General features: G+C 44.9%; 1 protein-coding gene and 1 non-coding gene across 5 annotated transcripts; both read left to right on the top strand.

Moving 5' to 3' along the window:
* Window positions 1-822: 822 nt before the first annotated feature.
* Prxl2c (peroxiredoxin like 2C) lies at window positions 823-27,493 on the top strand. Of its 4 annotated transcripts, none has more exons than XM_060380345.1 (6): window positions 826-1,061; window positions 1,194-1,262; window positions 3,974-4,027; window positions 4,174-4,279; window positions 12,083-12,214; window positions 27,351-27,493. In XM_060380345.1, the coding sequence occupies exons 1-6, from the start codon at window positions 879-881 to the stop codon at window positions 27,353-27,355; spliced, it is 549 nt and encodes a 182-aa protein (XP_060236328.1). In that variant the 5' UTR covers window positions 826-878; the 3' UTR covers window positions 27,356-27,493. The 4 variants fall into 4 exon arrangements, with proteins under 4 accessions (XP_021504772.1, XP_060236328.1, XP_021504771.1 ...); XM_021649095.2 differs by lacking the exon at window positions 27,351-27,493 and adding an exon at window positions 16,025-18,117 and having other exon boundaries at window positions 829-1,061; XM_021649097.2 differs by lacking the exons at window positions 12,083-12,214; window positions 27,351-27,493 and adding an exon at window positions 16,025-18,117 and having other exon boundaries at window positions 823-1,061.
* LOC132653280 (U6 spliceosomal RNA) lies at window positions 12,737-12,838 on the top strand. The gene has a single exon (XR_009591057.1). It is a non-coding gene; the product is annotated as a U6 spliceosomal RNA (small nuclear RNA).
* Window positions 27,494-27,762: the final 269 nt, after the last annotated feature.

The raw sequence follows: 27,762 nt of genomic DNA, 5'->3' as shown, positions 1-27,762 counted from the left end.
TCTCTGTGTAGCCCTGGCTGTTGTGGAACTCGCTCTGTAGACCAGGATGGTCTCGAACTCAGAGATCTGCCTGTTTCTGCCTCTCTAGTGGTGGGATTAAAGCTGTGCATAATTTTATTTTATGTACATTAATGTGAAGGTGTCTGATACAGAAAGTTGTGAGCTGCCATGTGGGTGCTGAGAATTGAACCCTTGTTCTTTGGAAAAGCAGACAGTGCTCTTAACCACTGAGTAATCTCTCCAGCCCCTAATCTAAATTTTTTAATGACTTGTTCTTATTATTTTTCATTCTCTCTCCCTCCCTCTCTCTGTGAGTCCCCAGAGGATGTCAGAGGTTACAGGCAGTAATGAACATTTGATGTGGGTATTGGGAATCTAACTTGGGTCCTCTGCAAGAGCAGTAGGCACTCTGAACGGTGCCGGTGGAGGCCAGAATAGGCTAGCTATCAGACACTCTGGGACTGGAGTTCAGAGTTGTGAGCTGCTATGTGAGTGTCGGAAACGAAACCCTTAGTCTCCAGAAAAGTCTCCAGAAGCTGTTAAGCACTGACCTATCTTTCCAGCCTTCTTTCAAGCGGGAAGTTTCGTAGGCAGTAGAGAGAGGGACTAGTCCAACCTCACCTCGCACAGCATGGCCCTGTCCTTTGGCACTCAAACGGCGAAAGACGGGTTTGTTGTGTTCCGTTCCCCCTAGGTCTCGTCCCTTGGGGACGCCCTCCCGCGTGGCTCCGCCTCCTTCGTGGCTCCGCCTTCAGCCTGGCACCCTCGTAACCTCGCCTCCTCCTGCATAGCCCCGCCTTTGGAGCCTCGGCCCCGCCCCTCCCGCCTGGCCCCGCCCCCGCGGCTCCTGGCGGACTCGAGCGGTCGCCTTCTCCGCGATGGCTGCCCCGGTGACGCGGCAGGTCAGCGCCTGGGTCCTGAGCCCTGCGAGCTCGGACGCAGAGCGCGGGCAGCCGCTGGCGGCCGCCGTGGCCGAGCTGCCGGTGCTGGACGCGTCCGGGAGACGGTTGCCATTCGGTGCGCTGTTCCGGGAGCGGCGGGCCGTGGTGGTGTTCGTGAGGGTGAGCGCGGGTCGGGCGGGAAGGGCCGGGCCGAGCCGGTGCGGCTGTAGCAGCTCGCCTGGCACCGAGCTCCTGGACCTTCTGGGACCCAGCTGACATGCTGACATGCTCCTCTGCATGGTTGCCTTTCAGCATTTCTTGTGTTACGTCTGTAAAGAATACGTTGAAGATCTGGCCAAAATCCCCAAGAGCGTTCTCCGAGTAAGTTTCCTGAGCGAGCGGCAGTGGGTGGGTGAGCTGTGGGTGTCTCCTCCTCCATCCTCTATTTCTGTCGAAATAAGCTCCTTTGCGCCCTCATGAGAACGGACTGTCATAATTTTACCTGATAAACTGCTTTCGTCCGCATGTTGCATAAGAATGCAAAAATCAAAACAAAACCCAGGCTGCAACTTCTTAATGTTTTTCACCCTTTAGTTTACACAGCTCAAATAGTTATTCGTTATAGGAAAATGATAATCTTAAGAATGTAGGTTTGTATTTGCCAGTAAGCTAGCTGCAAGCTCTGTTCCTATTTTTTTCTCTCTCCCTCTCTCTCTTTTCTTTTCTTTTCTTTTTTTTTTTTTTTTCCTTTTTTGATTTTTCGAGACAGTTTCTCTCTGTGTAACCCCGGCTGTCCTGGACTTGCTTTGTAGACCAGGCTGGACTTGAAATCACAGAGATCACCTGCCTCTGTCTCCTGAGTGCTAGATTAAAGGCCGGCTTCCTGTTTTTCTTCCGTCTCCAGATGAGCTTTGTGAGTGAAGACACTGGGCGGTTGTAAAACTAACGTCTGTTTTCAGCATACATTCCTATTAGGATGTGTGAGAAAAAACAATTAAACTTCTGCCTGCCCTTCTATTCCTTTTGTTTACGGTACTCTGAAGCACCTTCGCGTTGTAAACATAATCTCGTCGACAGTGTTGATTTACACAGCATGAAGAGAAAGGCCTCGCCGTGGTGTTTTCATACATGTGCACTTTGTTCTTATTTTGCCGCCTCCCCCGTTCTTGTTGCTCTTCTCTCCGGAGCCACATTGGTTTTCTTGATACATATCTTTATGTTCCTTTACCCTCTCATTCCCTCTCACCCTAGACCTCATCCTGACAACCCCTTTTCTACTTTCATACCTAAGATTTTTCTCCACCACAAAATAAGCCAATTCAAGCCTAATTAAAAGTTTAAGGAAAAAAAAAAGGCAGGTTTATTGGAGCTAGCTCTTGGGTGGGTTCACTGGTCCCAAGAAACAGGGCCAGGAAAATGACCATGCAGACAGGGAGACAAGTCATTATGCCACATTGACTTGGCATAATGGTGTCCATTTCCACTCATTTCCTGCAGTTATCTTACCCTCATTTTTTTATGGCTGATTGTATTTCCTGTGTGTTGTTGTTGGGGTTTGTGTTTGTTTTGGTTTGGTTTTTGGTCCATGCCTCTCCTGGCAGAAACCCAGTAAGCATGTTGTGTGTGTGCTTACAGAGAACATTTGAAGTTGACCTTTTTTTTTTTTTGTGGATTTGAAATAGTACATTATTAGTAACTATGTCACTGTGCTGGATTGGTCCGTGTTTTCACAAGTAACAAAAGGAAAAGCCTCGTTCCCCATAGTCGATGCTACTTCATTGGAATATCACACTTTTCTTTATGCGTTTGTTCACTAATGGACACTTGGGATACTTCCTTGCCTGGCATTTGCTCCTTTCATTTCTTTTGGATGTATAACCAGTTGTGACATTTCTGAATCAGGCAGTAGTTCTTTTTAATTTTTGTAAGTGGTCGTGTACTATTTTCATAAAATTATACTAATTTAGTCTCATTAGCACCACGCAGAGATTGTTTGTTCTGTGTCCTCACAGATATTTACCTTGTTTTGATTAGTGGCATCTCCTACGGCGAAGAGATACTTCATTGCTGTTTTCATTTCTCTAATGACTAGTGATGCTTAACAGTTGTGTTGAGTGTACAAATTTCTGTGCATGTATGTGCATGGAGGCCAGAGGTAACCCTCAAGTGTTGTTCCTCAGGTGCCATTCTCCTTGTTTTTCACGCAGCATCCCTCACTGGCCTGGAATTGCTGATTTGAACTGGCTAACTGGACAGGGAGCCTCAGGATCCTCCTCTGCATTGCTGGGGCTGCAATGCACGTGCAGCTGCACTGGCGGTTTTTGTTTGTTTGTTTTTTTTTCTGGTGCTAGAACTCAGATCCTCAGATCCTTATCCACTGAGCCATCTCCGCAGCCCAAGAATTCTTGCTATTTATATGTCTTCTGTCTTTTGTGAACTGTCTATTTAAGTCTTAGCCCCACCTTTGCTAGAGATCAAATCCAGACCCTGCGGGTACTAGACAAGCCCTGATCTTTAGCCCATTTTTGTCCATTTTTAAAACTGGATTGTCTTGTTACTGTGTTTGAATTCATAGCATAGATTAAAGAAGTCTCTTGACAAGTGCGTAATTTGCATCGGTTTTCTTAGTCCAGTCAGTGTGCTGTGTCTTTTCTCTGCTGCCTTCTTTGCTAGATAAGAATACATGTTTACGGTTGTTGGTATGTTTTATTGACTTGTATGTGCATGTGTGGAGGTCAGACAGCTTTCAGGAGTCAGTTCTCTGCTACCATGTAGGTCCCTGAGATGGAAGTAGGATCATCAGGCATGGCAGCACCTTTACTCACTGAGCCAGATCATTACCCAGACAGAGTTACTAAGCTTCCCTCTGATTTTTCTTCTAGTAGTTTTATGTTTAAGTCTTGAAATTCCAACAAATAATCTGAATTACTCAAATATTGTACCATGCATTTCTTTCTACCCATGCAATTTTGTTGTTTTCTGTTCTTCTGGAAGCCTATAGGTGGCATTAGAATAAAACAAAAGAATTGCTTTAGGGAAAGTTCTTAAGACATACATTTAGTAATATGTATTTGTCTCTCTTTCTCCCAAAGGAAGCAGATGTCACCCTCATAGTGATTGGACAGTCATCATACCATCATATTGAGGTAAATGTCTAACAAACTGAGGAACGATCATGTTAAGTGTTTCATATACAAAATTAAATTTGTTGAGTCCCTGGGTGTAGAAAGTGAGACTGTCATTACTTTTTTCTCATTTGTTCTCATAGAAACTCCTGTTATTCTCTTTTTAGCCTTTCTGCAAACTGACTGGCTATTCTCATGAAATCTATGTTGATCCTGAGAGAGAAATTTATAAAAGATTGGGAATGAAAAGAGGTGAAGAAATTTCCTCCTCTGGTAAGACGTGTTTCACATACAATGTGATTCTTCAGACATGTGTATCTTCTCACACTAAGGCATATGTACATAGCAAAGGTGTGTTCAATACTTTACCTGTTGCTGTGACAAAATAGGAATCCAAGGGGCTGAGCTGGTGAGATGGCTCAGTGGTTAAGGGCACTTGCTGCTTTTGCAAGTCCCAGCACCAACATAGTGGCTCCTAACAACCTCTAACTCCAGTTCTGAGAAATCTGACACCCTCTCCTGGCATCCAAGGACTCCTGCACACATAAGCACGTACACATATACACACGTACATATGATTTTTTAAAGATAATAATACAAACAAATCTTCAAGGCTCTTCTGAGATTCAGACTCTTAACTGTGAGCTCCGTGTAAATTTTTTTTTTTTTTTTTTTTTAGTTTTACACATTTTTCAGTTTACTGTGGTGCAGAATAAACACTCGCATTCCAGAAAAAAGGAAAGGAAAGAGAGTAGGTCTCAGGGCTTCTACTGTGGTGATAAACACCATCACCAAAAGTAAGTTGGGGCAAAGGGTTTATTATCTTACACTTTCACATCACAGTCCATCATTAAAGGAAGTCAGGGCATGAGCCCACGGCCTGGACCTGGAGGCAGGGCGTGAGCAGAAGCCATGGAGGAACACTGCTTATTGGTTTGTTCCCATGCCTTGCTCGCTGCTTTCTTATATAGCACAGGACCACCTGCCCAGGAGTGGTGCCACCCACAGTAAGATGGTCTTTCCCACATCAGTCACCCCATAGACTCATCTCTAGGCCAGTCTTACTGGAAACATTTTCTCAATTAGGAGTCCCTCTTCCCAGATATGTCTAAGTTCGGGTGAAGTTGACAAAAAAAATAACCAGGACAGCAAGGAAAGACCAAAACAGCAGGACTAACGTAATTCTGCAGTCAGCTCCATGTTCGCTGGAATCCTCTGTGTTCCCGTAGCGTAGGCAGCCCCACCCTTCCAGTTCTAACTTCTGCAGCACATGCTGCCGTTCTGGTGAGCTGGCCCCATCCATGCCTGGGGCTCTCTTTAGTAGATGTCCTACAGCCCTGGCATCTTTAGTATCCTGGGATTCCCAGTGCGGCTTAGGCATCCCCTTCACAGCTCTATGTGATAGTCTTAGGTGACACTGCCACACGTTGCCTGGCCAAGTGGCTCTGTGGACACTGATGCAGGCTGTCGTGACCCCATAACATGCATGTGTCATGTCTGCAAAACCCCATTGGCAGTGCTGCCCACTTCTGCCAGCTCAAGATGTAGTTTGGCCCCCTTCTACAACATTGATGTTGAGCTGAGAGCCTGGGTCCCTAAACCTTTGTTTTTGGGCAGAGAACCCCTCAGTAGTTCTGTCAGTTCAGGCTCTTCTTCAGATGGATTTACATTTTCACAAGCCTGAGACTCTAGTCTTGGGGTCCTGGCCTCCAAGTACCTCTTGTCTGTGAAAAGCCAGAGGTTCTTTGTTTTGTAATTTGTTTATTTTTATTTTATGTATATTGGTGCCTTGACTGCATGTATGACTCTATGAAAGCGTTGGGTCCCTGGATAGGAGTTACAGACAGCTGTAAGCTGCCATGTAGCTGCTGGGAATGGAGCCTGGGTCCTCTTGAAGAGCAGTCACTCTTAACTGCTGAGCCATCGCTCCAGCCCACCAGAGGTTCTATTTAGTGACCCCAATCTCCTTAAAAATCAAAGTGTCCTTCTCTCACAAGCCTTGCCTGTGTCTTGGAACTTGCTCGAATCCTCTTTTTTGCTGTATCATATCTCTGCCCTCCCTCTCTCACTGTACAGTTAGCGAAGGAGTAGTGAACAGGAGCCATACCACAGCCTGGACTAGCATCACATGTCATGACATGGCTTCTGCCAGACATCCTAGTCCATTACTTTGGCATTCAGCCTCACTTATTTTTCAGGACATGGGCAGAATGACGCCAGATTCTCTGTCAGAGTGTGACACTAATGGCCTGTAGTCCTGTTCTCAGTTAAGTCCTATTTTCCTGTAAGCCTCATGAGCCAGACCTCCACAGTCTATTTCTCTTGGCCCTCTGGTGTTCCTGTTAGTCTCTAATTCCAGCAGTCTACAGCTTCTTTAGGAAGTCACTTTGAACCCACAGCAAATGACATGGGGACATTGAATGAACAAGAGCAGATAGTAGAAAAGTATTCTCTATAAGCCCATTTTTGTGAAAACAAAACAATTTCCATAAAGACCTCTAGTTGTCATTTTTATGTTTAATGAAAGGAATTCAGAAGACACTGCGGTATTTTCTTCAAAGTTTAAGTGACAAAATTGGCCTTGTTTGTGCCACGCAAGCCATCTTCCACAGAGTGACACCCCAGCCAACCTGTACACTTTTCAGGAGGACATTTTACTTCCCTAATTAGTAGGAAAATATAACGAGTTTGTGTGCTTTTGTGTCTCAACACAATGTCATTGGATATTAAACCCAGCTTTCCAATAACAGTTCAAGCAGGAGAGGCTTCTCCTCCAGGACTTTAAGAGTCCTTGCTGCTCTTAAAGTATACCCCATTGCACTGTGCAGTTAGACAAAGAGTTTGGTGTTTATTCAACTTTGTGATGTCCACATTCCTTGTTTTTGCTTAGCAGACCTTAGCAAACACTAGCTATATTTTTAGTTATCTTCACATTGGGTCTCACTATGTAGTCCCAGGCTGGCCTTGAACTTGTAGTCCTGCTGCATCTAACTCGTGAGTTCGGCGAGGATGGGCTCTCAGCACTAGGCCCAGCTGAGGTGACCTGTTGGTCTTTTTGTAGGCCTGATTTGGTTTCCAAATACTAGAGATGAGAACTCAACTCCAGTCAGTCATTCTCAACAGTTACTGAGTTCTTATCTGTGCTAAGCACTGTGTTGGATGCTTCTTGAGGGAAGGTGATAAAGGACAGCCTCTGTAAATTGTAAGGTGTTTTTTGGTTTTTGTTTGTTTGTTTGTTTGTTTTCTTTAATGCCTGCCCTAGGCTCTGTAAATTGTAAGGTGTTTTTTGTTTTTGTTTTTTGTTTTTGTTTTTTTTCTTTAATGCCTGCCCTAGCTCCTGAATAATAATGACATGGAGATCTTTATATTTATTAAAAGCTTCAGACACTATAGATAACACTAGCCTGGTCTCCTTCCTGCCATAGAGCTGGTTTCTTGCCATCTTTGTCTCGCTCTGGTACCTGCTTCTTCATTCCTGTTCTGATGGTGACTTCTCTCTCTCTGGTCCCCACCTGGAACTCCCCTCTCTGGACCTGGACTCACTGCCTTAATGCTCCTGCCCAGCTATAGGCTGTTCAGCTCTTTATATGGTCAATCAGAAGATGATAGAGAACAAGGTTTATAAAACATTGAGATGCTTCATAAAAATGGCAGTGCCAAAGCCCAGCTTGAATCAGATCTGCACGGCACAGAAATCAATAATACAAGGACCGTCTTTACACAGTGGAAAGACATTACCCAGCAAGCCTCTGCCTTCCAGAGGTTGCAGTGCAGCTTAGCAGATGTGATACAGGAGATGCAGGCCTGATGAGTGCCAGTTCTGAGAGCATGAGAGAGAAGGGTCCAGAAGCAGTTGGCTTTGGAGGTGAAGTCCCAGCTGCCATTAAAGTTACTAGTGGGGTGAGGGTGGAAAGGGGTGCTTTAAGGCTTCAGGAAGTGCCCCCCAAGTGAAGACAGGCAGGTACCTGCCTCTAGCTGAATTGGTGTGAGTCGTTGGATAGGCTGGCTGCTTCACACTGAATTCAGCTTGACTCAGTTTGGATTTATCCTTGATGAATGATTCTCAGGTGTTTTGTGTCAGTAAGTCACAGAATGTGTGGAGGAGGAACCACACTTGGAAGAGCTGAAGCCAGTGATGGTGATAAAGATGTTGTCAGCCAAGGAGACACTGAGACGGGCTGGGAGCTGCTTGGGGGGCAGACATGCCATGGTCTTTTTATTATTCTTATTTTATGTGTGTGGGTATTTTGCCTGCTGATACCCTCTTGTCTCTGCCTCCCTAGTGCTGGGAATAAAAGTGTACGATATTGCGCCCCACCTTATTGCTGGTTTTAGAGACCGAAACCAACAGTTGACTAAACTGATAAGCCAGCACTCAGTTTTTGCCTTGGCTGGGGGAGTATGGTAGGCCGCAGGTTTGAGGTCACCGTTTTTATGTCGCTAACTGTCTCAGCATGTGTAAGATCTGTTTATAAGCCAGGTGTGGTGGTGCACATTTTTAATTCCAGCACTCCGGAGGCAGAGGCAGGTGGATCTTTGTGAGTTTGCGGCCAGCCTAGTCCACAAAGTGAGTCCAGACAGCCGTGTCTTAAAAGAAACAAACAAAAGATCTGTGAGCTTCACTTTTGTGGCACTTTATCTCCTGTCTCAAGGAAATGTAAAGAAAACAAGTGAACTCCAAACCAAATAAATGCATTTTGTAATTATGAAAGAATACATGCAACTTGTTTATACTTCTTTTTTTTTTTTTAAATATTTTATTTTATTATGCATACAATGTTCTATCGCATGTACGCCTGCATGCCAGAAGAAGACACCAGATCTTATTACAGATGGTTAGGAGCCACCATGTGGTTGCTGGGAATTGAACTCAGGACCACTGGAAGAGCAGGCAGTGCTCTTAACCTCTGAGCCATCTCTCCAGCCCCTTGTTTATACTTCTTTTATTTAAATATATTTTATATAGCATAGAGTATAAGTCACTTTATATAGTTGTGTCTGTTTTACTGTTACATAATATTTGTAAAATTAACCTTTATTCTCCTGAGGCAGTTGTTGTTTCAGAGGCTTACTGCTTCTGTCTGCTAACCTAGACCTAGTCCTGGAAGCTTCTGGCCACCTTACACTATAACCTAGGCCTAGAATGTTTCAGCCTCTGAGACTTACTGCTGAATAAGCTCAGCCTTCCTTGTTTCTGAACTCTGCTGGCTGGTTCAACTCAGCTGTTCTGGCTCAAACTTCTCTGCCTGCTGACTGATTCAATCTGGCTTTTCTCTTGGTCCCTGAATTATTATGCTTGGCCTCAAACTAACTCCAGCAATCTGCGCTAATTTTCTCTCTCCTCATTCTCTGTCTTTCTCTGTCTTCACCTGTGTCTGTCTAGCTTGCTCTCTCTCTGCAATCTGTCTCTAAAACTGCTCTCTCTCTCTCTCTCGCTCCCTCTCTCTCTTTCTTTCTCTCCCTCTCCTCCTCTCTCTCTCCTCTTCTCTCCCTTCCCCCCCAACTCCTGGCTGACCTGGAACTCACTCTGTAGACCAGGCTGGCCTCAAACTCAGAGCTCACCTGCCTCTGCCTCTGCTGGGATTAAAGGTGTGCACCACTGCCACCTGGCAGTACAGCAAGATTTTCGTTAAAGATTTATTTTTATGTGGGTATTTTGTCTTCATGTGTCATGTACAGTGTCCATGGAGACTGGAAGGAGTTGAATCACCTGGAGCTGGAGATTCGACTCTGTGGTACTGGGAACTGAGCCATCTTCCCAGCTTCATAAAATACTTTTTAAAGGTTCCTCCTTGTAAGGCCAGCATAGAGTCATTCTTAAGATACTCACTTAAAAATTAAACCATTTAGGGTGGGGAGACAACTCAGTGGTTAAGAGCATTGTCTGCTCCTCCAGGGGACACAGGTTCATTCCTAGCACCCTGCGACCTCTCCAACTGTCTGTATAATTCTGGTTCCAGGGGGACCTGATGCCCTCTTCTGGCCTTTGTAGCCACTGCATGCATGTGGTGAACAGATGTATGGGCAGGCAAAATGCCCATATAAGTAAAATAAAATTAAAAATTAAAAAACGTTGGGGCTGGGGAGCTCGCTCAGTGGTTGGAAGCACTGGCTGCTTTTCCAGAGGACCCAGGTTCAAATCCCAGCTCCCATATGGCAGCTTACAACTGTCTGCAACTATAAGATCTGACACCCTCACACAGACATACATGCAGGCAAAACAGCAATGCACATAAAATTAAAATTAAACCCACAAGGCACAAAACAACAACAACAACAAATTTTAAAAGTTAAACTCTAAGTGGTTATGTCATCATTTAGTTTCTGTTGCTGTGATAAAATACCCTTGGACATGCAGCTTAAGGGGGAGATTTTACGTGGCTCACAATTGTAGGTCACAGGCCATCACTGCAGGACGTCAAGGCAGCTGGAGCTTGAAGCATCCAGTCATATTGCCTCCTCAGTCAAGAGCAGAGAGCCTTAAGTTCATACATGCATGCTTATGCTCAGTCCCTTTCTCTACATATACACAGTACAGGGTCCCCTAGCCAGAGGACAGCGCTGCCCACAGTGGGCACCCTAATCAATGTCATTTCCCACAAACATGGCTACAGGCCAATGAAATCTAGACAGTCTTCACTGAGACTCCCTTCCCAGATGATCCTGTCAAATTGACAATTAAGAAAATCCACTGTATCCCCAAAGGGCTTACAGGATCCTACTTTGTAACCAGCCACTGGCTTCTGCTGTGCAAACAAAACACCCATATACATGAAATATAAATAAACATTTTAAAATAACCCAGGCTTGTGGTCAGCATCTGCATTAAGTAGGGACCTCTCTGGAGCTCCCTCTCTTCCGCCTGCCTGATCTGCGGTTATCTTCTGGTAGATTTTGTCACCATTGAGTTACTGCTTGTTTGGCATGTGGAGAAATGCGCCCACATGTAGCTGGAGTCAAACCGATCTGAGTCAGAAGATGGAGTAGGGGAAGGTAAGTTTGACTCTGAGTGTTTTTCTGTACAGCCATCAAAGGTTAAAGCTTAAATTCTGACATAAACAAGGCAAGAATAAGAGAAAAATAGTTATGCTACTGAATGTCTCGGCTCAAAAGGAGCAGGAATGTTAGTCACAGAGCAGACTCACCAGTTATTGTGAAAATAGGGTAGATGATGGCAAGCATCAGCAGCACTTCTAAGACCCATGCCCTGCCCTCCTGTGGCTCTGTTGTTCCAGTCCCAGCTTTCCAACAATGTGGAGGGAGGTTAGGGAGCTTGTCCTAGAAGCAACCACTTCACTCACTAGCTGGAACATCACCCAGGCTAATGTGAAGGAAACTGGAAAGGCCATGGGCCTAGTCATGGGCCCAGGAGGAGGAAAAGGTGTTGGACTTCCATTTAACAGCCTGTGCAAAGTGTGTCCTGGACAAGAACATGAGGCAGGGACCAGCAAGTGTACGTGGGAAATTATGGTAGAAGTGTCATTGATGTTCTCTACAGCAAATGGGCCAGGTCTGTTGTCACTTCTTCCTTGAAGACAATATCCTCAGCAGTGACATCGTCCCCTCCCAAGCATGTTTGTCCTGACCTGGAGTTATTTTCGGTTGTGCAGGGACCAGTGTTACTGGCATTTAGCTGGTATAGAAGGCAAGGATGCTGCCAACTGCCTTACTCTGCACTAGAAAAGGACTCCTGAGCCAGTCTCAGTGACAGGTTAAGCCATTTTTACAAGGAAGAAAAAAGAAAGGGGAAAGTTCTGTCCTGTGATTTCCATTGAAGAGTAAGGAAGGGACAGTGGGGCAGAATGTTTCTGGGGCTGGAGGGGTGATGGCGCAGCTATTAAGAGTTCATGCTGCACTTACAAAAGAACCAAGTTCAGTGCCAATGCTCACTGTGGGCGACTCCCCGCTGCCTGTACCTCTACCTCCACTGGGCACAGTGGGCATATGTACAACCACACAGAAATACAGACACAGACATAATTTAAAACTTTTAAAGGACGTTTCCTGTGAGAACTGACAACATATCTGATTGGAGTATAAAATGATAACACCTAAGGACAGTTTTCAATGTTTCAGGGCAGAGCCCCCACATCAAGTCCAGCCTGCTCTCGGGGAGCCTTCAGAGCCTGTGGCGGGCAGTCACTGGCCCACTGTTTGATTTCCAAGGAGACCCAGCTCAGCAAGGAGGAACTTTCATCTTAGGTCCAGGTGAGCATTAAGGACAGGTTCCTTTCCACTGCCCTCTACGAGTCTAAGAGCTGCCCACTTCTCTGATGTCATAGACACTGGAAAAATGGGGGTCTTGGCTTGATGAGGTGGCTTGCTTTGGTGAGGAGCATCTTTCATTTTCAGAGGCTTATGTGTGTTGATGTCTGTTTTTGGTGAGGGTTCCCATGAGTGGGGACAGGGATTTGGGACATAGAAAACAAGATAGAGTTGCTGGTTGATATATGGCTGTTACGCTCTTTAGAAAGTTCAGCAGGGTTTTAGGAGATTGCTCAGTGTTTCCGAACACTGGCTGTTCTGTCAGGGACTTAAGTGCAGTTCCCACAAACCTATATCAGGTGACTCAAAACCACCTGTAACATTAGCTCCTGGGAATGACTCCCTTTTCTGGCCTCCTTGGGTAGCTACACTCATGGGTACAACCCTCCAGCCCCCCTCCACTCCCACACAAGCACACATAAAAGCACACATAATTAAAAATAAAGTAAATCTTAAAAGAGTTGAGTGCTCACATTGACAGCACATAGCTTAAAGTTGGAATAACACAAAGGTTAGCATGGCCCCTGCACAAAGATGACACAGATGTGCAAAGTATTCCATACTCAAAGAAATCTGGGAATTTCCCCAGAAAGAGATGGGGGATTGAGATGTCAACAGTGATATCAGGCTCTACAAGGCCATCTGGCTCAAAGGACGAGGAATGCTCCAGAGCAGAGCCCTGGGCCTTTGTCAAGAGAATGTAAGGAGGGTGAGGATTCAGCAAACAAGCTGTATACTTTGATAACTTGTATCTCTTTACAACATTCAAAAATCTACAGACAGAAAAAAAAAGGGGGAAAAAAAAGTGGTGGTGTACACCTTTAATCCCAGCACTTGGGGGACAGAGGCAGGTGTATCTTTGAGTTTGAGGGCAGTCAGGGCTACAAAGAAAACTAAAAAGCTAAAAAAATAATAAGCCAATAAATAAATCTACAGAGTTTAGATGGGTATATAAAATAAAGTGACAGAAGTTCAGTGGTGGCCAGCAAGGTAGGTTCCCATGGAAAGACACTTGCTGTGCGAGCTTGGAGAGCTGTGTTCCCTTTTAAACGTATCTTTTTTACTAACTGAACCAGGAGACCCACACGGTGTTGGAAAACAAGCCAGTGCCAGGGGTGCCCACGTGCCTCCTCATTCAACAATTGAATTGGCTGTGTGCACCAGCAATGCCTGGTCAGGGTGGAAGGCTGGCTTTCTCCACAGTGTGCAATGGGACCAAAAAGTCACTGTGCATAGGCAGATTTAAGTCGTGACCACACCTTACTAACACTTCTCTAAAACCCAGAGTGTTGAAAGGGCTGCTTTTGAGAAAGAGGTTTAATTGAGTGTTTCAATTCTTTACAGCAGGCATGCTATGGCCATCTCTCAAAAATTTAGATCAGATTAATTTAAAAAGAAGCCACCGAACCACTGGAATGCTTGTTTTTGATGCTGGGGATTGAGCTCACTAGGGCAAAATTCTCACCTCCCCACCTCTTACTTTTCTTCCCACTCCTCCCCTTCCCTTCTTTCCTTGTTTCTTTCTTTACTTTTTTTTTTCTTCTCCCTAGCTGTCCTGTGTAGACCAGCTAGCCTCGAACTCACAGAGATTAACTTGCCTCTGCCTTTGTTGTTGTTTTGTTTTGTTTGTTTTTGTTTTTTTTCCAGACAGGGTTTCTCTGTGTAGCCTTGGCTGTCCTGGACTCACTTTGTAGACCAGGCTGGCCTCAAACTCACAGAGAGATCCACCTGCCTCCGAGTGCTAGGATTACAGGCAGCAGCCACCTCAAAGGAAGCCTCTGTGTTTTTAAAATAGATACTGTTTTGCAACAAGTTCTCACTGTGCAGCTGTAGTTGACCTGGCCTCAAACACAAAGATCTGCTTGTCTATGTCTTCTGAGTACTTGCATTAATAAATCATTTTGCATTGCTCCGTTTATTTAGTATATGTAGGTGTGAGCATGCGTACATGGGGGCAGGACATCTGTGCCTTGGTATAGATGAAAGTCAGAGGACAACTTGCAGGTGTCTGTTCTTTCCTATGATGTGGGTCCTGGGGATTAAACTCAGGTTGTCAAGGTTGGTGACAACCTTTACCCCCTGAACCATCTCATTAGGACCATATTCTGTCTTTCTCTGTGGTGTTGGATATTTTGCCCAGAGCCTTGTGCACACTGAGCTTCTATCACTGAACTACACACCCATCTTCCAGAGCCGTATAGACACGTGTATGTATTAGATGTTATTTACTTATGTATACAGTTCTGCCTGAATGTGTGCCTGCAGGCCAGAAGAGGGCACCAGATCTCACTAGAGATGGTTGGGAACCACCATGTGGCGGCTAGGAATTGAACTCAGGAACTCTGGAAGAGTAGACAGTGCTCTTAACCTCTGAGCCATCTCTCCAGCCCCCAGAGCCATATTTTTGGAATAACTAGTTTGCATCCTCAGCTCTGGAAGTGTGTGTGTGTTTAACCCCATTTCTCATCCTGTGTCACTTGACTGTTATCTTAGGGTTTCTATTACTGTGAAGAGACATCGTGACCACTGCAAGGGTTATATAAGAAAACATTTAATTGGGGCTGGCTTACAGTTCAGAGGTGTGGTCCGTTATTGGCATGGCGGGCAGCATGGCGGCACACAGGCAGACATGGGGCTGGAGTTCTACATCTGCATAGGTAGAAAGAGAGAAGAGCCACTGCTTCTGGCTTGAGCTTCTGAAACCTCAAAACCCACCCCACACCCCAACCCTGTCCCCAGCCCCCACCCAGCCCCCACAGCCACACTTCTTCCAGCAAGTGCTCACACCTCCTAATCCTTTCAGATAAACCCACTTCCTCTGAGCGGTGGGGCCATTTTCATTCAAATCACCACAGCCACATCTTCTGGGTTAGGGTCAGAAGAATTAAACCTGTTACTGTAGGTGTGACCACAGGAGGTAATGCCAAAAAACAAGCCATCTGCTCTAACGTTTCAAGGTAAATTCTAGTTTGGATGGGATGGTGTTGCACAGCTTTAACCCCAAAGCTTTGGAGGCAGACACAGGAGGAGCTGTGTGAGTTCAAGGCCAGCCTGGTCTACATAGTTAAAGCCCTGCCAGGACTACATAATCAGACAGACCCTGTCTTAAAACAAACAAAAATTCTGGTTTTGAGTTCAAGATAGAAGTAGCAGATCTTAGATGATAAATTAAAACTTAATGAATGGAGAGGACTGTGAGTGTCTAGGTGTGTGGCAGCTAACTGGTTTACTGCCTTCTCCCTGACCACTTAGGTTAGTTAGAAAACATCCTATGAAGTCATTGTTTTTCTTTCCTTTGCTTTTGTTATTTTGGCAGTGCCGGGGATGACCCAGATCCTCATGAGTGCGGTACCCCTAATCCCACGAGTAAATTTTTATTTTATTAGTACATGTGCTTATGAAATAGATGGAATTTCCCAGCTGATACCTATGTTATTTCCAGATTCTGCCTGTCTGATGGGATGTTTTACTTAATTATACTTGATGAAACTGAATAGAAGGGTAAATTTAGGATGCTGTCCCCTTAGAACCCATAATGTGTTAAGTAACACTCATTCAACTACTGCCTTGTCATGTTTAATTGCCAGGATGCAGAATTATGGTAGTATTACAGAGGGACATAATGGGCTCCAGGTAATTAATTTCTCCCTCTGGACTAATTAGGAGTTGAAATGCTCCCTTGATCCTGGTAAGCAGTGATTCTGAAGACTAGAGTGTCATTTGCCCTCAGCGTCTGTCCTTGTTCTCTTCTAGGTAACAGCATCCACTTTGTGCACCGAGACAGGAATAGGTTGGATCACAAACCCATAAACTCTGTTTTACAGCTTGTGGGAGTTCAGCCTGTGAACTTCATGAGCAGACCTACAGTTATCCATGTGTGACTTAACCTGGGATCTTCCACTTGTCAATGGGCCCTTGAAAAGTGAACCAAAATGCCAGGCATCATAGCTTCATGGGGTTATGAAAACACAGAGCGCATGTGCCTGTAGATCTTCATGCTTGACGTTGTCAAAAGTGCAATAGACATTTAAAATGTTACAGCTTCTATAATTTTATACAAATTATATAAAAGTCAAAAATTATAAAACTATTACTACTGTTGTTAATACCATTTTTTGGATATTCATTCAACAAAAGTTTTTGGCAACTAAAATAGATGAGGGGGTGCTGGAAAGAGGACCCAGGACCCAGGTTTGGTTCCCAAAACCTACATGGTAGCTCATTCTTTATAACTCTAGTTCTAGGAAATCCAACATCTTCTTCTAGCCTCACACAGCAGGGACACATGTGGCACACATGCATACATGCAGGCAAACCCTCATACACATAAGAACAAATAAATAGTTTAAGAAATGCATGGTGTGTGTGTGTGTGTGTGTGTGTGTGTGTGTGTGTGTGTAGGGAAGGAAAGGGAAGGGAAGAAGGGGCACAGACTTGTATGTAATCCTAGTCCTGAGAAATGAAGACAAGAGTCCAGCCTGAGCTATATGGGAAAAGCCTTTCTCAGAAAAATAGTTAATGGAAGGGAGGAATGCATAAAGGGAAGGAAAAGCAATTCAGGAAAGTTTTATTTAGCAGGAAAAAAAAGATTGTCAAATTCTGTAAACAGTATAACTACATGTATGTGTGTGCCTAATTTTTTGTACGCTTTGAGAAAAGAAGGTAAATAAATACAGAACAACACTGCCAGTAGGCCTGTGTATGTCTGTGGTGAAAGTATAGGTGTTTCTGCTTGCTTTCCAAGTTTTCCTTGTTCTTTCATAAGCTTTGCTGATTTGGGGGTGGGGCAGGAAAAAAAAATCTTTAAATACTAAAGTGAAAATGCCTGCCTACATAAAACTTCTTTGGAAGTGTAAGTGATTTTCTGTATGGTGGTTGCCTCCAAAGTGAGGATTCATTGATTAAGTAAATGGAACAAAACCTCTTACAGAGAGCAGAGTGCCTGGTCAGCATTCACCCACTGCTGATTGCCCTAGCGTTGTGTTGGGGAAGTAAGTGGAGGGAAATTCTTGGTTTGGTGTAGGGCCTGTGCTGAAAATAAAAACCATTTTTATGCATGTGAACACATATTCTGTTATCACTGAGTTACATCTCATATTTTAAATATCTAGGACAAATATTTGATTATTTAAATGTCTAGAACAGAGAGGCACCTAGAATGTCTGTAGTTCTAGATTTTATCCCTAGCAGTGCACCTAAATTCACACACACGCACACATGTATATATTATATATAATGCTTTTTTAAAGGCAATGTTAAGCTGTTTTAAAGCTTTGTAATGAAAATGCATGATGTTTGGTTGGGCATGTCACCTCATGCTGGCAATCTCAGCAGAGGCAGAAGCAGTGAGGCTGGGGCACATACTGAGTTCCAGGCCAGTCTGGGCTATAGATAGTAAAACTGTGTCTCAAAAATAACAAAAAGCAAACATGTAACCAGTGGTGGTGGTGTGTGGGGAGGCAGAGGCAGGAGGATCTGTGAGTTCCAGGACAGCCAGGGCTCCATAGAAAGACCCTGTCTCAAAAACAAAACAATTAGGAAAAAATGTGCATTGGGTTTTGTTGTACCTTCCTAGACATCTGCTTTTTCTCACCCCCAAATCTGTCTTATTTAGAAAACTAATGTCATATTTTACCTTCAGAATCTTACTTTTGTCTCAGAAATTCTCATGAAAAGTATCACAAAATCAAAACACATAATCCTTAGCAACTGTAATACTTCTAAGACCTCATACTTTCATATAAAGCAGATTAAGTCACAAAACTGTATCTTAATGTATTTTCACATGAATATAGTCATGTTTTTAAATCAATAAAAACGAGAATTTTCAGAATTTAAAATGAAAACTTTTTTGCTACTTTTTTATTTGGGATATTTTGGGGTTCCTTGGGGGGAGGAAGAACACTGCGCATGGAGAGGGCTCTCAGATGTGAAGAGTACATGTTCCTCTTCCAGAGGTCCTGGCTTCATTTTCTTGCACCGTTGCCAGGCTCCTCACAAATGTCTATAACTTCAGTTCCAGAGCATCTGGCCTCATCAGCACCTCGATGCACATGGTGTCCATACTAACCAGATCCCTTTTTGACAGTTTTAACTAAGATTTATTTGTTGGCGAAGTGTAAATGTTTTTTATGTGGCTTAAGGGAGGCACAGCTCCATAAAGACTGCTCAGGTAATTGCCACCCAAACAAATATATGTAATACTAAGGCACTGGTTTGCCTTATGTTTTTTATGTGGCTTAAGGGAGGCACAGCTCCATAAAGACTGCTCAGGTAATTGCCACCCAAACAAATATATGTAATACTAAGGCACTGGTTTGCTGTGCTGGTGCCTAGTCACTGTTCTTTGCTGTGCAGAGACACCAGGACCAAGGCAACTCTCAAAAATCCTTTAAGTGCTTGCGTTGACAGCACATATTACTAAGGTCTGAATTACACAACGATTAGTCTAGCCCTGAGTAAGGATGATACACAAATTTGTAAACATTTCATAGTTTTGGTAGATTCTGCACTTTTAAGGAAGGTGCTAATCCCAGCACTCAAGGAGGCAGAGGCAGGCAGAGTTCTGTGAGTTCAAGGCCAGCCTGGTCTACAGAGTGAGGTACAGGACAGCCAAGGCTACATAGAGAAACCTTGTCTTGAAGAAAAAAAAAAAAAGGTGCTAAAACAAAACAACCTGAGGGCTTCCTTGGTTTCAGATGCTCAGGGTATTAGCATCACGGTGGGGAAGATGGCGGCACATGGACATGGATGGGTCAGAGCTGAGACCTTTGCATCCTGGTCTGCAGGCAAAGAGAGAGACACATGCTGGGTTTTTTAAACCCAGAGCTGCCCCAGTAACACACTTCCTTAACAAGGCCAAACCTAACCTGATCCTTTCAAACACTTCCATTCCCTGGTGACTAAGCATTCAACTAGACAAGCCTGTGGGAACCATTCTTATTCACAGCACCACAGGTAGCCTGCACCTGTAATCCTCAAGTGGGAGACAGCTCACTCACTGGAGCCTAGGGCCAACCTCTGTGTGTGCTGTAAAATAATCTATAATGCACACTGAATTTCCTCAAAACAAAAACCTAAACCAGCCAAAACCCCCACAATTCCTAGGGGCTGGTGAGATGACTCAGCAAAGAAGAGATGCTAGTCACTAAGCCTGAAAACCTGTGTTCAGTGCTTGGGACAGACATGGCAGAAAGTGGGAGTAGACCCCTGAAAGTTGTTCTCTAACCACACCTGCACTGTGATGTGTGCAAGCACATGTGTACACACGTGACTATACCTCCCAAGTATTTTTGAAATCCCAAAAACAACAACAACAAAAGGTTCTTAGAAAAATATTAGTGATGTTTTGACTTTAGACACAGACCCAGACAAAAAAGACTAAATAATAAAAACGTGTAAGCATAACTATTCTGTTTACTCTTAGCTAAGAATTTTTCAACATTAATAGCACTTGTTGAACTGGATCCCAGTCCAGTTCTCAAATATGTCAGGCAGCTCACAACCACATGGCACTCCAGTAAGCCCATATGCATGGAGTCTTGTAAGGATTGGTAAGTCTTGTAAGGACTCCATGCGTTTGTGCACACACTCAGACACACAAACATAATTTTAGATAAGAAAATAAATTCTCAGTAATAATACCAGCACTGTACATCTCCAACGCCTACCTCATACAGAAGCCAGACAAGAAGATGGAGGGTGCCAGCTGCAGTCCTGTCACAGCTATGAACTGTAGATGACCCAAATATCACCACCAGGAAAACAGCTGGAGGACATTGTGGGTTATCATGTACACCCGTGAAAAACAAACCAAAGGTGTGCATATCTGAGAGGCAGTGCCTTAGCTACTTTTCTATTGTTGTGAAGAGATATCATAACCAAGGGAACTTGTAGAAGAAAGCATTTCATGTGGCTCATGGCTTCAGAAGGTTAGAGTATGTAATATGGCAGGGAGCATGGTACTGCAGCAGTAGTTGAAAGGTCACATATTGAGACAGTGAGACAGAGAGCCACCTGGACTGGCATGTACTTTTGAAACCTCAAGGCCCTCCCCCAGTGACATACCTCCTCCAACAAGGTCACACCTTCTTCAAGGCCACACCTCCTAACCCTTCTCAAACAGTCCCATCAACTATATCCAAATATATGAGCCCATGGGGGCCACTACCACACAACATGATTCCAGAAAACAAAACAGTTGCAGAAAAAAAAATTCTTTACATACATACATACATACATCACACATATGCATATATATGCACACATATATATTTCTCTGTATGTGTGTGTTTGTGTGTATAGTTTTTTGCTTTTTTTGTGAGACAGGAACTCACTATGTATAGCCCTGGCTCGCCTGGAGCTCACTGTGTGGATTAGACTGGCATAAAATTCACAGAGATCTACCTACCTCTGCTTCCCAAGTGCTAGGATTAAATCCTTATGAAGTGAGTTCAATCTCTGGGACTTATGTGGCCTCCAACACACACACATACCTACACACACACCTCGTACGCTGTGGGGCATATGCATATGACTAACTACACTCAAATATATGTTCACATACAAAAACAAACAACTGTAGTTTTGAATAGAGGGCCAGGGCACCCAGCTGGCTTGGTAGAGTGACTAACATCTGTGAAGCACAGATCCCCAGTGCTGCCGAGGCTCAGGCATGGTGTCACATCCCCAAAGTTCAAGCACTTGGGAGATGGAGGATCACCCTCAGCCCAGGGTCACCCTCAGCTAATGCAGTGAGTAGGAACCAGCCTGGGATACATGAGAGCCTGACTCAGAAAGACAGTGTGAAGGACGACAGCAAACGCACGACACATGTTCCTTTGCATGGGGCAGACTACTTTGTGGGGACCGGGAAAGTTTTGGTACCACAGCAGAGCACTCCAGAAGGTCTGCTTTAGTGCTTCGGCTACCGGAGCAGTGTGATTAGCCTTGTTCATTGCAGTGAGGCGTTTGAGGAAAGCACTTATGGCAGTCAAACTCGTTACTAGAAAAGTATTTTAAATATTATGCCAATCTCCCTACAGTGACTTGAAAATCTAGGCAGGTAGTCAGAATGTTTTAAAAGGTTCTTTAGCAATCATTATAACTTGCTGTTATTTAGTTTTACCCAACTAGCTGTCTGGAATCGGAGTCACTGACATTTCCAGATTTCAACCCTTAAGGACTTGCAATGCCATCCGTGAACATGTTCCCTGACTTAGTGTAAGCAGGGAAGAGTTTTTTATTTCTGAGTAATGTGTAGGAACATAGGCCTGCACTCTCACCTGTAGAGTCCAAGACAGAAAGATACCGAGTTCAAGAACAGCCGGTGTAACCTAATGAGATCCTGATTTACAACTCACAGAGAGGGTTGGGAGGTTGGTTGTGGCTGAGCTCTTGCCTACCTTGCTGTGGCTATTGCTTTGGTCCCCCAGAACTCCAAATATGTCTACCCACACAAATGATCCATATTTGCTAGGATTTTAGGAAATCAAAATTTAGCCCTAGAGATTGCCTAGTATGGAGACATGCTACCATATTTAAACATAAGCATCTAACACTTTTGTAGGAGGGGAAAAAAATGCATGACTTCCCTACACTGAGAACTGAATTTGGGGATGGAGAATCCCAGACTTTCAATCAAATCATACAAAATCCATCAAAATTCCAGCATGTGGGGCAGAGGCAAACAAAGCTCTATGGAGTTCCAGCCATCCAGAGTTGCAGCGACACTATCTCAATCAAAAACAACATATCCCCAAACCCACTAGGGATATAAGTTAGTGGGACAACATTTAGAACATGGGTTCAGATCCTAGCATTAATACACCCTCAACAATCCAATAATATGTATCAAATTTGTACGCATGCACACACACACACACACACACACACACACACACACACACACACAGTTTCTACTTGTATGCCTTATTTTGTCCTAGGATGGAAAAACAGGCAAGAGCTGAGTATGGCTGTACAGACCCTCAGTCTGGACAGAGTCAGGTAGATCTCTGTGAGTGGAGAAACAGTAGGAGTCATCTGTAGAAGGCAGTTGTGTCCTGTGTAAGAGAGGCATTGGATCTCTGACGCTCATTAGGTAGCCAGACACTGAATCAGAGGAGCTTCAGGTTCATTCAGAGACTCTGCTTTAAAAAACAAGGGTGGAGGGCCTGGAGAGATGGCTCAGAACACTGGCTGCTCTCCAAAGTACCAGGGTTCTAGTCAATACGATAGTTCACAACTGTCTGTAACTCCAGCTCCAGAGGACTGATTGGGGAACGAACCCATCAACCTCCGGCCACCACACACACTGGCATAGGTGCCTGTGTCCTGTACACACACACACACACACACACACACACACACACACACACACAGCATGAGTTACTTTCACTAATTTTCAGAAGTAGATTGCCTATGTTATGGGTTCCTTAACCTTTGTATTTTTTTTCCCCCATAACCTCTAACTTTGGATTAAAGGATCCCTGCTCATGTGACTGCATTTAAAAATAGAATGGGGGCTGATGTGGTTCAGCAGTTGTTAAGTGTCCATTTTTGGGGGCTGGAGAGATGACCCAGTGGCTAAGAGCACTGACTTTTTCCAGAGGACCCGGGTTCAATTCCCAGTATCCACATGACAGCCCCACAACTGTCTGCAACCAGTTTCAGGGGATCCAACACCCTCACACAGACATTTATGCAGGCAAAAATAAAAATATGCACATAAAAAATAAAGAGAAGCCATTTTCAGAGTTCATTTTCCAGAACATGTATGTTGCATTACAGCCTCTTGGAGCTCACGCACCAGGGGATCTGAGGTCCTCTTCTGGCCTTACTGGGCAAATGGTGACCCAAAGGTGGGCTCAGATTTCCTCCCCATCAAGTAACTTGAATACAAAAGACACAGAGGAAATCACTGTATTCAAACTGTTCGTTCTCTTTTCAAACCAGAAAGTCTGCAAGAATGTTCTTCCTAGCTCCAACTGGAGAGGAATAAATTGCTTTTACATTTCTACAACCTGGGCCTGGGAAGAGACTTGAAATTGATGCCTTTCAATTATTTCCATGTCAATAAGGAGTTAGACAAGAATCTCTTTCTTGTTCTGTAATAGTTGGCAAGAAAAATGTGTGTAGTGTGGGTGAAGGAGGTGGTTAGCTATCTCTAATTACCTGATTATCTTTGCTGATTATGACTGGGAAGCTTGCTGTGTCCTGCCCTGCGGGAAGGAGGCCTGGCCTGGCAGCTGGGCCAACAGGCAGAGTAGACTTGGATCTACAGCCTCTTTTGAGGAGTCCAGGAAAGACTGTCCAAAGTCCGGTGTGTTTAAGGGGACCAGGACTCAGCCAGAAGAGCTGATCCAACTCGGTCAAGATGAGAGAGCCAGAAATAAATTTCAGATGCCAGAATATTGTGCCAGAAGAACATATCTGACATGGAGAGCAGCAAGCAAAGCAAGGAGAGGGATTCAGAGGCAGGGGAATGGCTATAGGACATGGTTTGACCTAGGGATCATGTGCATGTCTGTGAAGAGGGTTCTTAGCTCACGGTCTGTTGCTGTAACAGAATACCAGAGACTGGGTACTTAAAAAAAAAAAAAGAGGTTTGTTCAGCTCACAGTGCTGGAAGCTCATAAGCATAGCACCAAACCAAGTGTGGTGGCACATACCTTTAATCCAGCACTTGGGCAGAGCATCGGAATGTACTGGATAACTGATAAAGGACCTCATTGTGGACATTTTAACAGGCTGCAGTGAGAGTAGCAAGCATGCAGAAGAGAGACTGGGGGAGGTGCCAACCTCTCCTGCCCTTGCTCCAGGAGACCTGCATTCACCCTTTCTGGGGCGGTGCCCCCAAGACCTCCTGACTCTGTGATAATCCCCTCTCTTAAGATCCCACTGAGTCATACCCCTGTTGAACACCAAGTCTTTGAGATGTGCTCAAATCACATGTAAACCATACAGGTGGTATTTTGAAAGAGACTCACTGGGAGCCCAACAGAGTGTCACATGCTGCCACACAGCTTTAATACTGGCACTCAGCAGGCAGAGGCAGAGCTCCAGGGCACCCTGCTCTACGAAGTGAGTTCCAGGACAGCCAGTGCTACAGACCTTGTCTCAAACAAACAAACAAACAAACACAAATTAAAAACCTTCCTTTGATTTTTATAACGTGTTTTGGGCAGTGATTACACACCATATGTAGTTTTATACCTCACTGAAGGAACACCTACTGTATTAGATTTCCATTCCTGTAAGAAAATACCTGAGATAATCAACTTAAAAAGAAAGATTGTTTTTATTACAGTTTCTGGGGCTTAAGCTTGGTTGGCCCATTGCTTTGGAGCTGCTGGTAAGACAACAAATCATGGCAAGAATGACATGTGGCATAAAGCTGCTTACTACATAGCCAAGAGCCTCTAACAGGGTACACTCAAGGGCCTCTGGGGTATACTCAAAATCCTTGTGCAGTCTTTGTATCATGTGCTAATTATACTTTTAAAAAAACGTACTTTTAAGAGCCTAGTATGGTGGTACACACCTTTACTCCCAGCACTCAGTGGGCAGAGGCAGGCAGATCTTTGTGAGTTCAAGGACAGCCTGGTTTACAAAGCAAGTTCCAGGATATCCAGGGCTATTACACAGAAAAACCCTGTTTTGAAAAGCCAAAACAAAAAACAAAACAAAACACAGCAACAGCAGCAAAAAGGCAATTAAAGTTTACTTTGGATTCTGGAGACAATGTCCCACTCGATACTCCAGCTGACCTGGAATTCAGGCCCAGGTTGGCCTTAAACTCACAGTACTTCAATCTCCATGGACTGGGATTAGAGGTGTGTGCCACGTGCCCAACAGGAACCAATTTACCTAGTAAACATTCTAAAATGATTTTATTCTATTACATTGGTGTTCTGCTTGCATGTGTGTCTGCATGGTAGGTGTAACTTAAGTGAGTGCAGGTGCCAAGGTAGCCAGATCCTCCGGAGCTGGAGTTCCAAGCAGTTGTGAGCAGCCTGACCTGAGTGCCAGAAACAACTGAGGTGCTCTGCAAGAGCAATGCTCACTCTTAACGTCTCAGCTAGCTCTCCAGCGCCAGCCTGAAATTCTTTTTTTTCTTTTTTGGTTTTTTGAGACTGGGCTTCTCTGTATTCTTGGCTGTTCTGCACTTGCTTTGTAGACCAGGGTGGCCTTGAACCCACAGAGATCAACCTGCCTCCGCCTCCCTGAGTGCTGCGGTCACAGGTGTGGCCCACTGTGCCCTGCGCAGCCTGAAATTCTTCATTCTCAGCTGTTGAGAGACTTGAGTGATATTGCAGAGTAGGGGCTTCTTCTCCTTCCTAGGCCCCATGATGTTCATTGTCCTCACTGTCCTGGACAGCCTCAGACCCAAACTGTCCAAGGTGCCTCAGACCCAAACTGTCCAGGGTGCCTCAGACCCAAACTGACCAGGGTGCCTCAGACCCAAACTGTCCAGGGTGCCTCAGACCCAAACTGTCCAGGGTGCCTCAGACCCAAACTGTCCAGGGTGCCTCAGACCCAAACTGTCCAGGGTGCCTCAGACCCAAACTGTCCAGGGTGCCTCAGACCCAAACTGTCCAGGGTGCCTCAGACCCAAACTGTCCAGGGTGCTTGACAAACACTACAGTTCTGGGCCCAGTGATCAAACAATGGACAATAATGTACTCGGGCAAGCAAACTCAGGTTCTTTCTTGTAGTCAAATTCTTAGAACCTGGAGGCCAGCTTGCCGAGAGAATTCAGACAGTTCAAAGGGAACGTCCCCCACACAACAAAGATCAGCTGAGAGGTCTGCTGCCACCATCTAACCATGACATTTCCTTATTTCTTTAGTATTTGTGGAGGGGTGTGTGCCAGAAAACAGCTTGTGGGAGCTGGTTCTCTTCTAAAAACTGGGTTTCCAGGGAGTGAACTCAGATTGTCATCCTTGCTGACAAGTGCCATTCCACTGTGCCACCTGATTGGCCTTGACCCTTTTCTTGTTAGGAGACAGGATCTGGTTGTGGCCTTGGCTGGCTTCCAACTCCGCACGTCGCAGAGGATGGCCTTAAAGTCCTGTTCCTGTAGCCTCCTCCTTCAGGTGCTGACATTACAGGCTTGTGTGGCCATACGGAAGGGATGAACATGGACTTCTAGTTCCCAAGAATGAAAGGCTTGTCTGAATAATTAGAAGTTATAATCAAAAAGCCTTGTTTTAAAAATATTATTTCAGCAAGATCATAAAATTATGTATTTGCAAAATATGAAACCGCTTACATGGTATAAGTGTATACTTCAGTTTTTCCCCCTTTATTTAAGCCATGTGCATTTTGTTAGAACTTAGCCCAACATTCTAGCCTAAGGTGAGAGAAAATGAACCGAGGTATGGAAACTACTGGCTCTTAGACATTTAACTAAGCCAGTCTCAAAAATAACCTGGCCCAGGGATGTGCCTTTCAGGCAGATCATTTGTCCAACACGTGCAAGGTTTAGAATCCCAAAAGCTCAAAGAATGGAACACACAGGACCGCCTCTTACCCGCCCGGCCTCCCCCTCCAAAAAAACCCCAGTAAGGTGCCTGTAATCCTGGCGCTGGAGAGACAGATGCCATTTTGAGGGCAGTCCGGGCTTCGTAGTTAGTCACAACAAATAATCTCTTAAAATACTTTCTTCCCTGTAGTCCTATGGATTACAGTAGGGATTAAAAAAAAAAAGACCTGTTCTTAAATGTGTCACCTGGTAGCCCTTCTACTACGAGCCTTGAACAGTGTGGAAGAACTCCTCTTCCAGGTCAGATGTTTTTGCCACCGCTGCAAACATCCTAAATGTAAGGCCTTCGTTGATATCCTTATGGGAAACTGAAAGATGAACTAGAAAGCAAGCCCGTTCTTCAGCGGGAGCGGCCGAAGAGGGCCGACCTGCAACTTCCCCTCCTTAGCTGGCTTAAAGGAGCGCCTCAAAACAAAAGACGCCAAAGGACCCTCGGGGGAGGAACTCCGTGAACTCTGCCTTTCGGAGAGGTTCCTTGGGGGAGGGGAGGAGGGGCTGAAATTCATCCGTCTCTGACTCCGGTTTCCCTTGCAGACTAGAAGCAGATGGAGAGTTTGGGACCACCGACTCCAAAGGCTGCTCTCCTCGCCCACATAGATGCTACCCTGGAGCTAGGCCCTTCAAAATGGCAGTTGCGGTCAAGTCCCAGAAAAGTCTGACATCTTTTTAACCCAGTAGCAAAATATGGGACTGTATCCCTGCAGGAGGAAAGTCCGAGGGCTCCGCTGGCCACGTGCTCCAACACTTCATGCGCCATCGGACCGTGGGCACCTCGGCTAGGCACGGCCAGCAGCCGGAAGGTGCGGTAGATCGCGTCTCCAGGTGGTTCTTGGCGACGCTGAGAAGCCCCCGTTGCCCTGTTTGGAAAAGCAGCGCTGGTCTGAACTTTAAGTTCTGAGGTCCACTCCCTGCCCGGCGACCGCAGAGCTGCGGGCCGTGTCAGCAG

This window comes from Meriones unguiculatus, chromosome 3, assembly GCF_030254825.1.
Source record: "Meriones unguiculatus strain TT.TT164.6M chromosome 3, Bangor_MerUng_6.1, whole genome shotgun sequence".
In the NCBI taxonomy this organism is placed as follows: Eukaryota; Metazoa; Chordata; class Mammalia; order Rodentia; family Muridae; genus Meriones; species Meriones unguiculatus.
Note: the sequence above shows the minus strand (reverse complement) of the source record. Positions and strands in the feature narration are given on the sequence as shown.